Source organism: Haematobia irritans, chromosome 4 (assembly GCF_050003625.1).
Source record: "Haematobia irritans isolate KBUSLIRL chromosome 4, ASM5000362v1, whole genome shotgun sequence".
In the NCBI taxonomy this organism is placed as follows: domain Eukaryota; kingdom Metazoa; phylum Arthropoda; class Insecta; order Diptera; family Muscidae; genus Haematobia; species Haematobia irritans.
Genome location: NC_134400.1, coordinates 167,896,753 through 167,912,531, shown reverse-complemented (window position 1 = coordinate 167,912,531; position 15,779 = coordinate 167,896,753). Strand labels below are relative to the sequence as shown.

Genomic DNA, 15,779 nt, shown 5'->3' with positions numbered 1-15,779 from the left:
AAGCCAAATCTGGGGATCGGTTTATATGGGGGCTATATATAATTATGGACCGATGTGAACCAATTTTTGCATGGTTTTTAGAGACCATATACCAACACCATGTACCAAATTTCAGCCGGATCGGATGAAATTTGCTTCTCTTTTAGGCTCCGCAAGCCAAATCTGGGGATCGGTTTATATGGGGGCTATATAAATTATGGACCGATGTGGACCAATTTTTGCATGGCTGTTAGAGACCATATACCAACACCATATACCAAATTTCAGCCGGATCGAATGAAATATGCTTCTGTTAGAGGCTCAACAAGCCAAATCTGAGGGTCCCTTTATATGGGGGCTATACGTAAAAGTGGACCGATATGACCCATTTTCAATACCATCCGACCTACATCGATAACAACCACTTGTGCCAAGTTTCAAGTCGATAGCTTGTTTCGTTCGGAAGTTAGCATGATTTCAACAGACGGACGGACGGACATGCTTAGATCGACTCAGAATTTCACCACGACCCAGAATATATATACTTTATGGGGTCTTAGAGCAATATTTCGATGTGTTACAAACGGAATGACAAAGTTAATATACCCCCATCCTATGATGGAGGGTATAAAAATTAAATAAAAGTAAAGAAGAAAATCATTGGCGCCAAATCATGACCATTTTAACCATACAGTAGTTCATTCTTACTATTTTTGGGAATCGTACGAAAATTTCCATTCGTTTTAGTTCATATTGAACTGCGTACGGTCATTGAACTTATACTCACGTTTAGTTCATAAAATTTTTGAGACATACTTAAAAAAAGTAAGATTTCATTAAGCTGTGGAAAATTTCGATAAAAACAATAAAATTTAACTACAAGCAAATATTTTTTTTCCAATAAAAATAAGTTAAATTTAGCGTTAGTTTAACTACGGAAATTTTTTCTGTGAACTGAATGGAATTGAGTTGAATCGAATTCAATCGAATTAAATTTAATCCTTTTTATAATCAAGTCCGAATGTCATAGAATCAATTATTTTAAAGTTCCACAAGGCTGAAAAGCCCGAAATATTTTTGGCATTAATCCTTTGACTACTATTGTCCACTAAGAAAGATATTCGAAAACAACACCATATTCTATTTCCCCACTTAGTTTCTATCTATTTCTCGATGTTATTTTAAAGTAGAGTCTTTAATCTAAATAAGCTATAATAAATGCATTTTTATAAACTTCTTTAAAAATAAACGAAAAATACGAAATTTTGAGATTGGAGATTATTTTACCTTACGATCTCTAGTAAATGGACATTCATACAAAAACTATAATTGATATTGTTTCGGGTTCGTTTTTTGTATTTTTTCTCACACTTCGAAAGATATTATAGGCCAAATACCGCTTATATTCGTAAGGAAATTTGGTTACAATTCAAGAATCAAATTTTCAGAACAAACTCTTGAAACTCAAAATTACAATTTCTGTTCTACATGCTGTTAGTACGAGTAAAAACAGAAGACAAATTAAAGTTTTTAACATTAGGTTTATTTCGGTAGTGAAAGGGTTAAGGAGGGTTTCACTACTGCAGAAAAACTTATTGGGCTGTTCGAAAACAATCTGTACGCATAAGGTTGACACACCATCCATTTTAGATTATTTCATTGTAATACAAAATTTTATATTAAATATTAATGGATCATCGAACATCAGGCGAAATGAAAATTTTGGCTGAAATGGATCTGCACCTATATTTTCTGCAATGGAAACTTGGATTAACGATTAATTTTAAAAATTCAAATATACACAGAAAAAAAATCTGTTGTAAACTGATGCTAAAATGAACTAATATTTAATGCAAAAATGTTATTTTGTTTTAGTTTATTTTTAAATTTTTGTAAGAAATTTTCCCCAGCCCATCGATTTTTTTTTATTCCAACTATGTCACAAAAATTTTATGAACTAAATGGCAGTAAAATTCCAATTATATACAAATTAGTTGAATTCTAACAAAATAGAAGATGTTTTTCGTACATTTCTCAAAAATAGTAAGAATGAACTAGAGAGTGGTTAAAATGGGAGTGATCTGGCGCCTAAGATTTTTTTCTTTATTTTTAGTTAATTTTTTCATTTCGAGAAAGATGAATTTCGTAAATGGTAATTAAGAATCCAAAAATGTCGGAAACTTTTCATCAGTTTAATGAATCTCAAAATTACGAATACAATTTAGTTCAATTTTCGCACGAGATAGTTTATTTTCCCCATAATGTAGTTTACTTTTTTTCTGTGTAGGTTGGCGGACTAAAAATGTCTAACACTGAAATAAACAAGTATATAAAGCAGTAAGTTCGGCCGGGCCGAATCTTAAATACCCACCACCATGAATCGAATATTACAGTTCCCTTTGAAATTTCAGGGGGGTTTGATGAGAGATATTCTCCCAAGCTGAGCAGTTCAATTAATACACTTTCCGAAATTTAAAGATTTTACCTATGAAGACTTTACAAGATTCTGGATTTATAAGAACCATTTTTCTTTGAGTTTTAGAAAAATCATTAACATATCTTGTAAGTGTGCAAGATAATGATGAAATTACGCCCTGATTTGAAATCTTAAATCTGTAGATTTTCATCCCCATTATTTAAATAATTACGAGAAGTAAAATCTGGAAATTTTACATACAGTTTCAAGCAATTTTCATGATCAGTGCGCTTTCCAAATGGACCGATAAAAACTAAATCCGATACACGTTTTTTTTTAATTCTAAAATTCCAGTATATTTATAATTTCAGGCAAATCAGATAAAAACTATGGTTCCTATAAGCCCAAAAAGTAAAATCGGGAGATCGGGCTATACCAAAACTTTGACCGATGCTTACCATTTTCGGCGCACCTATAATACCTCTAGATTTCCTATAATACCTCTAGATTCCGAATTTTAGGCAAATTGGATAAAAGCTACGTTTTCTATAAGCCCAAAAAGTAAAATCTAGAGAACTCACTATATGGGGGCTATATCAAAACATGGACCTATATTCACAATTTTCGGCACACCTTCTTATGTTCCTAAAATACCTCTAGGTTTTCAATTTGAGACAAATTGGGAAAAAATACTACGATTTTTTTAAGCCCAAGAAGTAAAATCAAGAGATCGGTCTATATGTGGAATATACCAAAACATGGACCGATACTCATCATTTTTTGGCACATCTCTTTGTAATTTTCATGATCAGTGCGCCTTCCAAATGGACCGAAATGGACCGATAAAAACTAAATCCGATACACGTTTTTTATACCCTGCGCCACACTGTGGAGCAGGGTATTATAAGTTAGTGCATATGTTTGTAACACCCAGAAGGAGACGAGATAGACACATGGTGTCTTTGGCAATAATGCTCAGGGTGGGTCCCTGTGTCGATATAACCATGTCCGTCTGTCCGTCCGTCCGTCTGTCTGTCTGTGAACACATTTTTGTGATCAAAGTCTATTAAGTCCAACCGCCTTTAAGTCCACCCGCCTTCAAATTTGGCACATGTTCCTAATTTGGGTCAGAATAGAACCCTATTGATTTTGGAAGAAATCGGTTCAGATTTAGATATAGCTCCCATATATATCTTTCGGCCGATATGGACTTATATGGCCCCGGAAGCCAGATTTTTGGCCGAATTTGGTTGAAATTTTGCACTAGGAGTACAATTAGTAGTGCAGTTAAGTGTACAAAATTTGATTGAAATCGGTTCAGATTTAGATATAGCTCCCATATATATATTTTTCGCCCGATATGGACTAATATGGTCCTAAAACCAGAGTTTTGGCCCAATTTGATTGAAATTTTGCACAGGGAGTAGATTTAGCATTGTAGCTATGCGTGCCAAATTTGATTGAAATCGATTCAGAGTTAGATATAGCTCCCATATATATCTTTCGCCCGATATGCACTTATATGGACCCAGAAGCCAGAGTTTTATCCCGATAAGCTTGAAATTTTGCACAAGAAGTACAATCGGTAGTGTAGTCATGTGTGCCAGATTTAGATATAGCTTCCATATATATTTTTCGCCCGATATGGACTTATATGGCCCCAGAAGCCAGAGTTTTGACCCAATTTGGTTGAAATTTTGCACTAGGAGTACAATTAGTAATATAGTCATGCGTGCCAAATTTGGTTGAAATCGGTTCAGCTTTAGATATAGCTCCCATATATAGCTTTCGCCCGATTTACACTCAAATGACCACAGAGGCCAATTTTTTGCTCCGATTTAGTTGAAATTTTGCACAGGGAGTAGATTTCGCATTGTAGCTGTGCGTGCCAAATTTGATTGAAATCGGTATAGATTTAGATATAACTCCCATATATAGCTTTCGCCCGATTTACACTCATATGACCACAGAGGCTAATTTTTTCCTCCGATTTAGTTGAAGTTTTGCACAGGGAGTAGAATTAGCATTGTAGCTATGCGTGCCAAATTTGGTTGAAATCGGTTCAGATTTAGATATATCTCCCATATATAGCTTTCGCCCGATTTACACTCATATGACCACAGAGGCTAATTTTTTCGTCCGATTTAGTTGAAGTTTTGCACAAGGAGTAGAATTAGCATTGTTGCTATGCGTGCCAAATTAGGTTGAAATCGGTTCAGATTTAGATATAGCTCCCATATATATGTTTTTCAGATTTGGACAAAAATTGTCAAAATACCAACATTTTCCTTGTAAAATCGCCACTGCTTAGTCGAAAAGTTGTCAAAATGACTCTAATTTTCCGAAACTTCTAATACATATATATCGATCGATAAATCATAAATAAACTTTTGCGAAGTTTCCTTAAAATTGCTTCAGTTTTAAATGTTTCCAATATTTTTTTACTAACATTGTGTTCCACCCTAGTGCATTAGCCGACTTAAATTTTGAGTCTATAGATTTGGTAGAAGTCTATCAAATTCTGTCCAGATCGAGTGATATTTAAATGTATGTATTTGGGACAAACCTTTATATATGGTATCGAAAATTTAGATCTACAAAGTGGTGCAGGGTATAATATAGTCGGCCCCGACCGACTTTAGACTTTCCTTACTTGTTTTTTACTAACATTGTGTTCCACCCTAGTGCATTAGCCGACTTAAATTTTGAGTCTATAGATTTGGTAGAAGTCTATCAAATTCTGTCGAGATCGAGTGATATTTAAATGTATGTATTTGGGACAAACCTTTGTATATAGCACCCAAATCATTTGACGAATGTGATATGGTATCAAAAATTTAGACCTACAAAGTGGTGCTCCGCCCGACTTTAGACTTTCCTTACTTGTTTTAGTTTAATATATACCACGTATGGACGAACTTACAATTTACAAGAAGACGGTGTTCGGAAGTTTTAAGACAACTTGCCATCGGTAAGTGTTACCGCAACCCAAGTAATTCGATTGTGGATGACAGTCTTTAGTAGAAGTTTCTACGCAATCCATGGTGGAGGGTATATAAGCTTCGACCTGGACGAACTTACGGCCGTATATACTTGTTTTTTTTTTCATAAAAATATTTTAAAATTTAGTTTTTTTGTAAAGCCATGTTATTTGGAAGAACTTAAAAGAGATGAAAATCCTATGTTTAGTAAAAGGATATAAACTCTCCTTTAATTTATTCATTTAAAAGACATTTGTGCGTAGTATTTTTATAAATGTAGAGCCGTAAACTTTAGATTGCATAATATGTAATGTAACACCATCGTTTTTTTTTTTTTTGCAGAGTATTGTAAACAATAAGATTTATGAAAATCAAAAAAAAAATGAAATTGTTTTCAATGCAAACACAGATATATTCGCCGTCCTTCATTTTTGTTTGACATACTGGCCAAAAAAAAAAACAGGACTTTATTCATGTGTGTTAAAATGTGAAATGTATTTTCAGAAATTAATCAAAAAACCCCCTTGGCTATTTACCAAACTCACAGTAAAAACCAATATCATATTCCAATTAGCAAAACCATGTAGTGATATCAGCCCATAGTTTTGCAGAAATGTGGTATTGATGATTGTATGATATTCTATTAGGAAATATTTCTAATTCATTCATGTGGTAACTCAATAATTGCAAACCAAAGCAATTTTAGGTGAATACAAATTAAGGAGAAACGAAACAATGAGCTCATGCATCGAAAAAATAAATACAAAAATGAATTGTTCGAACAATTTTAAGACAAAATATTCTTGTATGTTTTGAATTGAATTTTTTAAACCATAAAAAATAATTCAATGTTTTTACATAAATATAATAATTACTTTTACTCTTAGTATTAGATAAGAACTAAACTTACCATAGGGTGGAGTGGGGGTATACCAATTTTTTCCAAATGCAATGTATTGAATTATTTCATGCTCCATTAAGTATATATATTCCGGGTCATGTTGATATTCTGATTTAGCGATTTAGCGTCTGTCTGTCCGTCTATAATTATATAGAGTTCCCATATAACCGATCCCCAGATTTGACTTCCGAAACTTCTTTAAGGAGCAAATTTCATCCTATCTGAGTGATATTTGGAAAAATTTGGTTCAAAATTATATGGAGCATCCATATAAACCGATCCCTTCCGGAACATCTTTGAAGGGAAAATTTCATCAGATCTGCTATAAATTTGTTACGTAAAAACCTTGCAAAAAATGGCCCCTATTAGTTCATAATTATATATAGCCCCCATATAAACCGGACACCATATTTGATTTCTGGAGCCGGCTGGATGATGAAAGTTGAAATTAAGTACGAGATATTAAATTCCCAACTTCACGCAAATCGGATAGAACTAACTGAATTCAGATGCACAAGAAAGCAAATCGAGAAATCAGTCTATACGGTGGGTATATCTGAAAAACCACCGATATAAATCAAATTCACCTTAAAGTTTTGTGAACCTAAAATACTACTTGATTTCGAAATCCGATATAAATTTTGGTGTTTTGAAGCTAAAGAAGCCAAATCGGAACATCAGTTTGCATCAAAGCATGGACGGATATACACCATTCCAGCAAAAAAAGATTTTTCAAAAAAGTAGTTTGGATCCCCAACTTGTGATTCGGAAGTAGTGCAACCATGGATCATCCCTAATGAATTTTACATGGGCTTGTCATAGAACGGAAGTACTTTCTTTTCGGATAATTTGCATTGTTTTAGAAATTGTGCCTTAGATGTTAATTTGAATGAAGAAATTTACAAAAACTAAAAAAGCAATTTTTTCTCACCAACGGAGCCACCGTGATGCAATGGTTAGTTAGCATGCCCGCTTTGCATACAAAGAGTCGTGAGTTCAATCCCTGTTTCGACTGAACAGCGGTGTATTATCCCCTTTCAGTAATGCTGTTGACATTTCTCACTTCTCCAAGTGGTTTCACTGCAATGTGGAACGCCGTTCGGACTCGGCTATAAAAAGGAGGTCCTTTGTCATTGAGCTAAATAAGGAATGGTACAGCACTCAGTGATGAGAGAAAAGTTCACCACTGTGGTATCGCAACGGATTGAATAGTCTAAACGAACTTCAAATATCGAGCTGCCACTATACCTGCCTATGCTATTAATTTACTCCGACTTCTAAGAAAGTGAAAAAGTCAACGGGCATACGTTCACATCCCCGCGTGAGGTAAATTGTTAATTTTAATTTTATAGTGGCACCACAATTTGTGGACATCTCTTTTATCAATGAGTGCTGCCCAATTCTATGTTTAGCTCAATGACAAGAGACTTCCTTTTTATAGACGAGTCCGAACGGCGTTTCAAGATCAGAATGTTATTATTGGATGAGGTTCCATAGAAACATTTAATCGCAAACATTTTCTTTTCCCGCCAAACATAAATATGCTTACACAAATCGATACATAATTTCCGAGAAAATAATATAATTACGACAAACATGTTATATAGTCCTAGTTGAAAAATAACATTTAGCCCTTGAAAAACGGACAAACATGTTGTGATAAACACAAAATTTTTTTTTTCTGAATCAATCACGAAATTAATTGATCCAATTAATTTTTTAATTGAAATGTCTTCAATCACAGAAATGATATTATCAATTAAAAAATTAATTGACAGTCAATTAAAAAATTAATTGATCCAATTAAAAAATTAATTGATCCAATTAAAAAATTAATTGATACTATTAATTTGTGTGATTGATTTTTATTTCAATTAAAAAATTTGTTGATTCAATTAAATTTTTAATTGAATATTTTTTAAATCTCAATTAAGATTTTAACTGGAAAAATGTTCGTGAAAGTTTTTTCTGTGTAAGGGGACAAATCACCGTTGAAAAACGGGAATGCCAACCATTGCCATACGGTGGCTCTAACCCGACCTAAAATACCTTCAAATTTCCACTTTCAAGCTAGTAGGATAGATGCTTGTGAAACCAACTTAAGGTATCGGTTTATATGGCGGCTATATCAAAACCTATAACATTATAGCCAATCTTCAAGTTTGACCTGCTTTTAGCCAGCTCCATTTGACAGACGTCCATCTTAGAATTTCTCCCTGATCAAGAATTGTATATAGTCGGAAATCGATATTTCAATATGTAATAAACGAAATAGCAAAATTATAATACCCCCATCACCATCCTATGGCAGTGGGTATAAAAATAATAAAAATTTAAATAAAATAACAGAATATTATCTTGTTATATTTTTTTTTTGTAAGAGAATAATTATTTATAAAGTTTTCATAAAAACAAAAACTAGTTTCAGTTTTGCTTTTTTTTTGAAACCCTTTCTTAATCTTGCAATTACGGTATTAACAATTCTTTTATGATTTTCTTTAAATTCCAAAGAAAAAATCGATGATTTTCTTAATTATAGGGTTGGATTGTTTTAAGGTTTATATATTTTTAATTTATTTATAAAAAAAATAATTATTTATATTGATTTTTAATTACACTAATAAAGAAGAAGGCATGGTAAAATTTTTCGATTAATTATGTGAACATAAATACATGTGCCAAAAAGGAAAACAAGGTTCTATGTAACTAGCAAATATGTGATATGTAGCCAAAGGTGTTTACAAGTGATATGTGGCAATTAAATAGAACAATGTGATAGATATGTATGATATGTGATTGTGATGGTATTGATTTTGGTTGAGCTTACCTGCATTGAGCCAGATATAGATACACGCTCACTTAGTATCTCATGCAAATGCCGAGTTCCCATTGTGTTTCGTAGAGTAGTCTGTGCCAATAATCGTGTCGAGTGATGAGCATTCTCCACGTTCGCTATAGAAACTGTCGCATTTGAAACGCGATAGTAAACCACTGCATCCACCGATACTGTTACGCTATCCTTAGTCAAAACCTATAAAATGCACCGCAGTGGCATTTTTTTTTTGGGGGAGGGGGAGGATGGTTGTGTTTTTTAATAATCATATTGGCTGTCTCTTTTTTAGTTGATGTGTACGAATACACTCAAGTATGTGGTATATATGCATTTGTACATTTGTTTCTAACATTCTCATTTTCGCGCTCTCTATCTCAATGCATAGACAACATTTACCCATGCAGAGAGATAAAGAGAGAGAGAGATCATTTTTATTAATTTGTATAAATGTGAAACTAAACTCCTGATAGTGTCATCCATACAGGGGCTATTTCTTCAATGACATTTATGATACAAGCATACATATGCATTTATATAATCACACATATAGACAGACATACGCACAGAAAAAGGACATTGATAAAAAAAGTCCAAATAAATTAAAAGAGAGAAAAACACATTCAAAATATTGGGTTTTGGATTTAATTTTGATTTTCATATGGAATGTTTCTGTCGCCGTCAATTGTGTGTTTATTGTTTTATTTTTTTCGTTTTTATTGTTGTTTGTATATTGTAGAAATGGGTCTGAAAAGCCTCTATACATAGAAAAGAAAAATCCCATCGTATTAAATTTGATTTTAAATGTATTGCACACAATATTCTCCGATTTAGTTGAATTTTACAACAATATTTTTCCAAGATTTGTCCAGCCTAATGAAAATTTCCTTATCACAGGTATGGTAATAGTCAATGCCACCCAGCAAAAAATATTGGAAGTTGTTCCACAAACATTTCTTTTAAAGCCCATCCCAGAATTCCCCATCGAGTTTTTTCAACTTCTGATGCAGTTCTTTTGGACAAGTCTACAAACATTTCTTCTAAAGCACATCGTGGGATCCCCCAATGATTTTTTTCCACTTCCGATGCAGTCCTTTTGGACCTGCGTTTCTTATTTTTTTGTTCATACTAATAAAGAACACATCGAGAAGCAATTAAAATGTTATTCCTTGGTGTCATATTACGATCATATCACAAACATTTGAATTGACCTTTTGACGCTTTATGTTCAATGACGTTTGTGGCTGAGTGTGCTAAGGTGTTCTGTTATGGTGGCAGCAAACCCAGGATCAACCCCTGGTCGGAGCGAAAAAGTTTTTCAAATTGAAAAAATTAGATAATAGGAAAATAATAGTGTAATAAAGCATATGGATGAAAAAAGAAGTGAAATTGGTTGAAAAAAAATTTTTTTTCGCTTTTTAAATTTCTTCATTCAAATTAACTTCCAGGGCACAACTTCTAAAGCAATGCAAAGGATCCAAAAAGGGAGTACTTCCGTCCTATGACAAGCCCATGTAAAATTCATTGGAGATGATCCAAGTTTGCACCACTTCCGGATCACAGATTGGGGATCCAAACTCCTTTTTTTTAGGATCTCTTTTTGCTGGGCAGCTGAGTGTACAGGAAAAACTTAAAAACTTTACAACTGCTGGTTAATTAACATAGAAGGCCCACATATTTTAATATGAGGCATTTAAAAAAAAAAAAAATCTGATTTAGGAGTGGCGATTTGAAAAGAAAATGTGCTAGATCTCACAAAGATAGGTAGTGAATTGTTTGTTTTTGGAAAATATTTGGCCAAATCGGGCGATATTTATAGAAAGCGATCAATTATTTATATTATAATTTTTTTATTTTATTTTTGTTTTTTAATACTATAAGAGTTTATACGATTTAGCACTTTTGTAGAAATTTTTCGATTATATTTTTAATATGTTGTGTTTTTGGGATTTGAGTCAAAATTTAACGTATCAGTGAATGGTACACTAAAAAAAAGCATGCCCGTTTCCAAAGATTTTGTCATTGCACTAATGAATTTGGTATTGATTCCGAGTCAAATAAGCACAGAATTGAAGTTAGAACACCTTTAAGACACAATTTTCTTTAAAATTTGAGTTTTGCGTACTTGATTCTAGGAAACAAATGTTCATTTATTGATTTTTTCAGCTTTTTTTCTTAATGTGCTGCGAAAATCCTATGTTATAAAAACGTGTTAAGGAAAACTTCAATTTCCAAATTCAGACTCAATATAAAGTATAAATTATGATATGATTGAATTAAAAATCGCCTTTAAAATTAAGTTTGGAAAACATGTCCTAATTTCGAACGAATATTTGCTTTGTTGTCAAGATGCAAAAAGTCAACCAATTTAAAGACGATTTCTTTAATTTTAAAGAATTTTTCACAATTATTAAAGACAATTTGACCTTAGTCAAACAAAATTTTCTTTCATTTTAGGATACCAATTTTAAGTCGAATTATAAGGACAAAACAACTTTATTGAAAAGTTGATCGTCTTTTGGACAAGGAAACAAACTTTATATCAGAGAAAAGCGTCTTCTATGCTAAGCAAAATTCGAATTCGTATTTTAAGAACATGCAATCTTTGGACTCACGATAACATTTTTGTCAGTGTAGTTTGTTAGATTTAAATAAAAGTTTCATCAGTTGACGTTTCAACTGATTATGTTTTTAACATCAATAAACGTTTAAATGCGAATATTTTCGTCTTACTCGTAGTTTTTCTGTGAAAATGTACCAATGTACCAATTAATTGCATAAATTATGATATAATTTTACTAAATTTGTTCTCTGGAAATTTCGAAAATAATAATGTTGCTTTGCATCTGCGTAACAGTTTTAATTCTATTTATCCTAAATTTAAAGCTACATTGGTCCCTGAAAAATATTCCAAGAGGCCTCGTAAGGCAAATCTGGGAATCGGTTTATATGCGCGCTATATACAATTATGGATTAGAGAGCAACATGCATGGTTGTTGAGACTAACATAGCGTGGCAAATTTCAACCGGCTTGGATGAGATTAGCTCTTCCAGGGGGGTACGCAACCAAAATTTGTAGTTCAGTTTATATGGGGGCTATACCTAAAAAAACTCTGATATGACCCATACATATTACCATTTGGCATCCATCAATAGGTGCCAATTGTGTGATTTTGTGTTTGAGATTTCAACAGACGGACGGACGTCGCTGGATCGACAAAGAATTTCCCAACGACCCAGAATATAGATATACTCTATTGGTCTGAGACCAATATTTCGATGTGTTACACATGGAATGACAAAGTTAATATACCCCTCATTCCTATGTGGTGGGTGGTATAAAAAAGAATTGTATCTTAAATGTATCCTTACTAGAGGTCTGCATTGAATAACTTTTCACTACATGTATGCAATTCGCTGTCGAATATAGTACATACACTGTCTTTCTCTCAGAGCGCAAGTAGTGAAGTGAAGAGAACACTTGCTTGTCAAATACCACCAAATACTTATCCGAAAAAAAGGAACAATAAAAATGTAAGTACTTGAAAAAAAGTACAACATGGATTCTCTTCACTTCACGTGGTACCACAAGTATTTCTCAGTTATGTGCGAAGTAAAACTTTCCATTATTATTAATCATAGATATGTATGTATATCACATATTTTATATATTTATGTCTGCCACACATTTACCTTAACGTTTGCCGTTCTTTATAACAAACCAAAACATATATTATGGAGAGTAACTGTTTTTTTTTGTATTTCTGAAACTGCACGTGGTACATGGAGTACTCTATGAAGTTTTGTTCTCGCAACATACTCGACGTGATCACTCTGAGTACACTTCTATAAGAGAGAAAGAGGAATATGTGTTTGTTGGTAGTGATGACATCAGAGTAGCAACAAGAAGTTACTCGTGTCTTTTGGTGTTCATCAAAATATGTACCAATTGTTTTGCGACTCTCTCAAATAGATGTACTCATGTAGCAAGTACACGTGAACTCTGCATTTACAAATGGAATTGTGCAGACCTCTAATCCTTACATCAATTCTCCGCTTCTTTTGCCCGGAATAAATAGCAAACTCATTAGTGTTTAAAGCAAAATCTTTGGAAACGGGTAAGCTTTTATTTTAGTGTATTTTACCCAGGAATTATGATATGATTTTACTTATTTCGCTCTCCGAAAAAGTTGGAAAATGAGACATTTGTTTAATTTTTTTTTGTGCCATTATGTCCACACAAATCATTTTAAATTTTTGTTTTCATAACTGTGAAGTTGAACAAATCTAAACAAGATCCGGTCTAATATTCATGACTATATCGCCATGGTATATCGTCAATATGCTGTAAAAAATTCCGATTACATTTTACCTTTGTCCATGAAAGAACATTGGGAGGGAGTTTGTATTATTACGAAAAGAACATCCATTATAGTTCAGGGAATTATGGTAAATCGCATCGTTTCTTGTATGTCATTGAATCATCTAGGCCATCACAGTAGCAGTGGGAATTGTTTTGTTCTTCTCTGAAAATAACTTCTTGATTGTTTGTTGATTTGCACCTTTTGATGGTAGTAGATGACCTTATGGACATCAAGGTGACTAGGAGGATTTAAAAATGTATGGTCTTTCCAGGACAAGGATAATTTACAATTATCCTTGACAGAAAGTTTGCTCTTTACTGATAAAGCTCAAAATGAAAGACGTAAATTCAGAGGAATGGTAGGATTGGTAAGGTAATTTCTTGCTAAGGCATATAAAAGGTGGATGGCTGATACGTAATGCAACAAAGTAAAATGCTTCATTCGATCTTTTTTTTTTTTGTCAAAAGTAAAAGATGCTGGTAATTATCCAACATCCAATTTTAGAATCAGTTTTTATATTTTTGAATTGACTACCTTTGGCACGAGTTATGGATTTCAAACGGCCGTTTGAGGCATCACATGCTAAACGAAAGAGGCTCTGTTGGCCCATTTCCAGCGATGTACCATCTTGAGATGATTGACACTTTGGTATGTTTTAGTGTCCGAAATACATCTGTTGCAAAAGTGTTACCGATTGATATCGGCGGTGACCATAGTGCCCCACAAATTAGGCGAGGAATTTGCTTTTTAAACTATTTAAACTTACTTATTTAAACTTCGAGTACAATGACGATGATTGCGTTTGGAATATCCATGGTCTGTGGCCGAAATGTTTGTTTGTCCAATACTGTTTTTATATATTTTTCCGATAATATGCGGCATTTATTTTCAAGGAATATACTGACAAAATCGATGAAATCTGGTTTATTTGGTTAATTTCTGGAGTTGTTAGCGTTATTTTTTAACCACTTTTGAATCGATGCAATAGTGCCAGTGGCACGGCGATGACCAATGTTAGGAAAAACAACAAAATTATTCACATTTAAATGCTGGAGGGCTCTAACGATAGCCACTTGTGGTTTTTCAGATTGTTTCAAAAATGAATCAATCACTCTAGCACGCTTGAATTCTAATGGATGAAAAATAGGGAGTTCAAATAGCCGATTTTTTTTTGAAAACTGTATTTTTGTTTTATCCAAAATTCTAAACTTTTTAGAAAAATCGATCTTTTTTTTGAAACATAACAATCAAAATACTCGTTTACTGATAGTATATGTCGGACTAAAATTCGGCCTTATTTACTCTCAAAGGAATTCACAACAAAGCGAAATTTCTTTTGACTAAAATTTCGTTTCGAAGGCAAATATGTGAAATTGTTGAGTGGTGTAGTCAAAGATTTTTTTGTGCAACTTAGTGCAAAATGTTGTAAGTAGTGATTGGGTTTTCATTTTCTATATCGCTCAAAATCGACCTTTGGAAAAAAATATAGCAATTTCATTGAAATACCCGAAAACCGATTATCAAAAACCGGTTTCCTCATTTAACCGAAAATTCCACTGTTTTCACTATTCCGGTTTGGTTAATCCGTTAACCGGTATCGGTTTTGGACATCCTAAGCAAAATGTTTTTGTATGCTTGCAGACAATAAAATTAACTGTCACTGCACTGAAAAAAATATTGTCGTGACTTTATTGTCCAAAGATTTTATATCCTTAAAATACGAATCCCACTTTTGCTTAGCATAGAAGAGGCATTACGCTGATAAAACTTTTTATCCATGTCCAAAAAAACAACAATAAACTTTTCAATAAAGTCGTTTTGTCCTTATGGTTAAGTGATTGGAGTTAAAATGAAAAAAGATTTTGTTTGTCTAAGATCAAGTTGGCTTTCATGATGTGCGAAAATTCTTCTAAATTAATGAAATTTTTCAAAACTTCATTTTAATGATTTTTGACTTGAATTAAAGCTTAGTTTCTACTTGTAGTCGAGTCCGAATTTGTCGTTAACATGACCTTAAATGACTCTGCCACTCGAGTCAAATATAATCCACAAAAATTTGGAGAAAACTTTACCAAAAAACTACCAAACAAAAATCTTATTTTTCCAAATTTTATTTCTATTAAATTTTGTAAAATTTACTTTCTATAGAAAAATTTGTCAACATTTTATTTCTAACATATAGAAAATTTTGTCAAAATTTTATTTATATAGAAAATTTTCTCAAAATTGTGTTACTATTTCTGATTGATTATCGTTGACTTTTTTATTTTATTTTTAAGCAATACTTATCATAGTTTCGGCTATAGGT

General features: G+C 32.8%; 1 protein-coding gene across 1 annotated transcript in view; it reads right to left on the bottom strand.

The window, feature by feature from the left end:
- LOC142233878 (band 7 protein AGAP004871-like) overlaps positions 1–15,779 on the bottom strand; it is a gene marked incomplete at its 5' end in the record, with an annotated part of 140,305 nt that overhangs the window by 31,615 nt on the left and 92,911 nt on the right. The window contains 1 exon segment of the mRNA XM_075304941.1: positions 9,105–9,308. Within this exon segment, the coding sequence (XP_075161056.1) occupies positions 9,105–9,308 (204 nt within the window).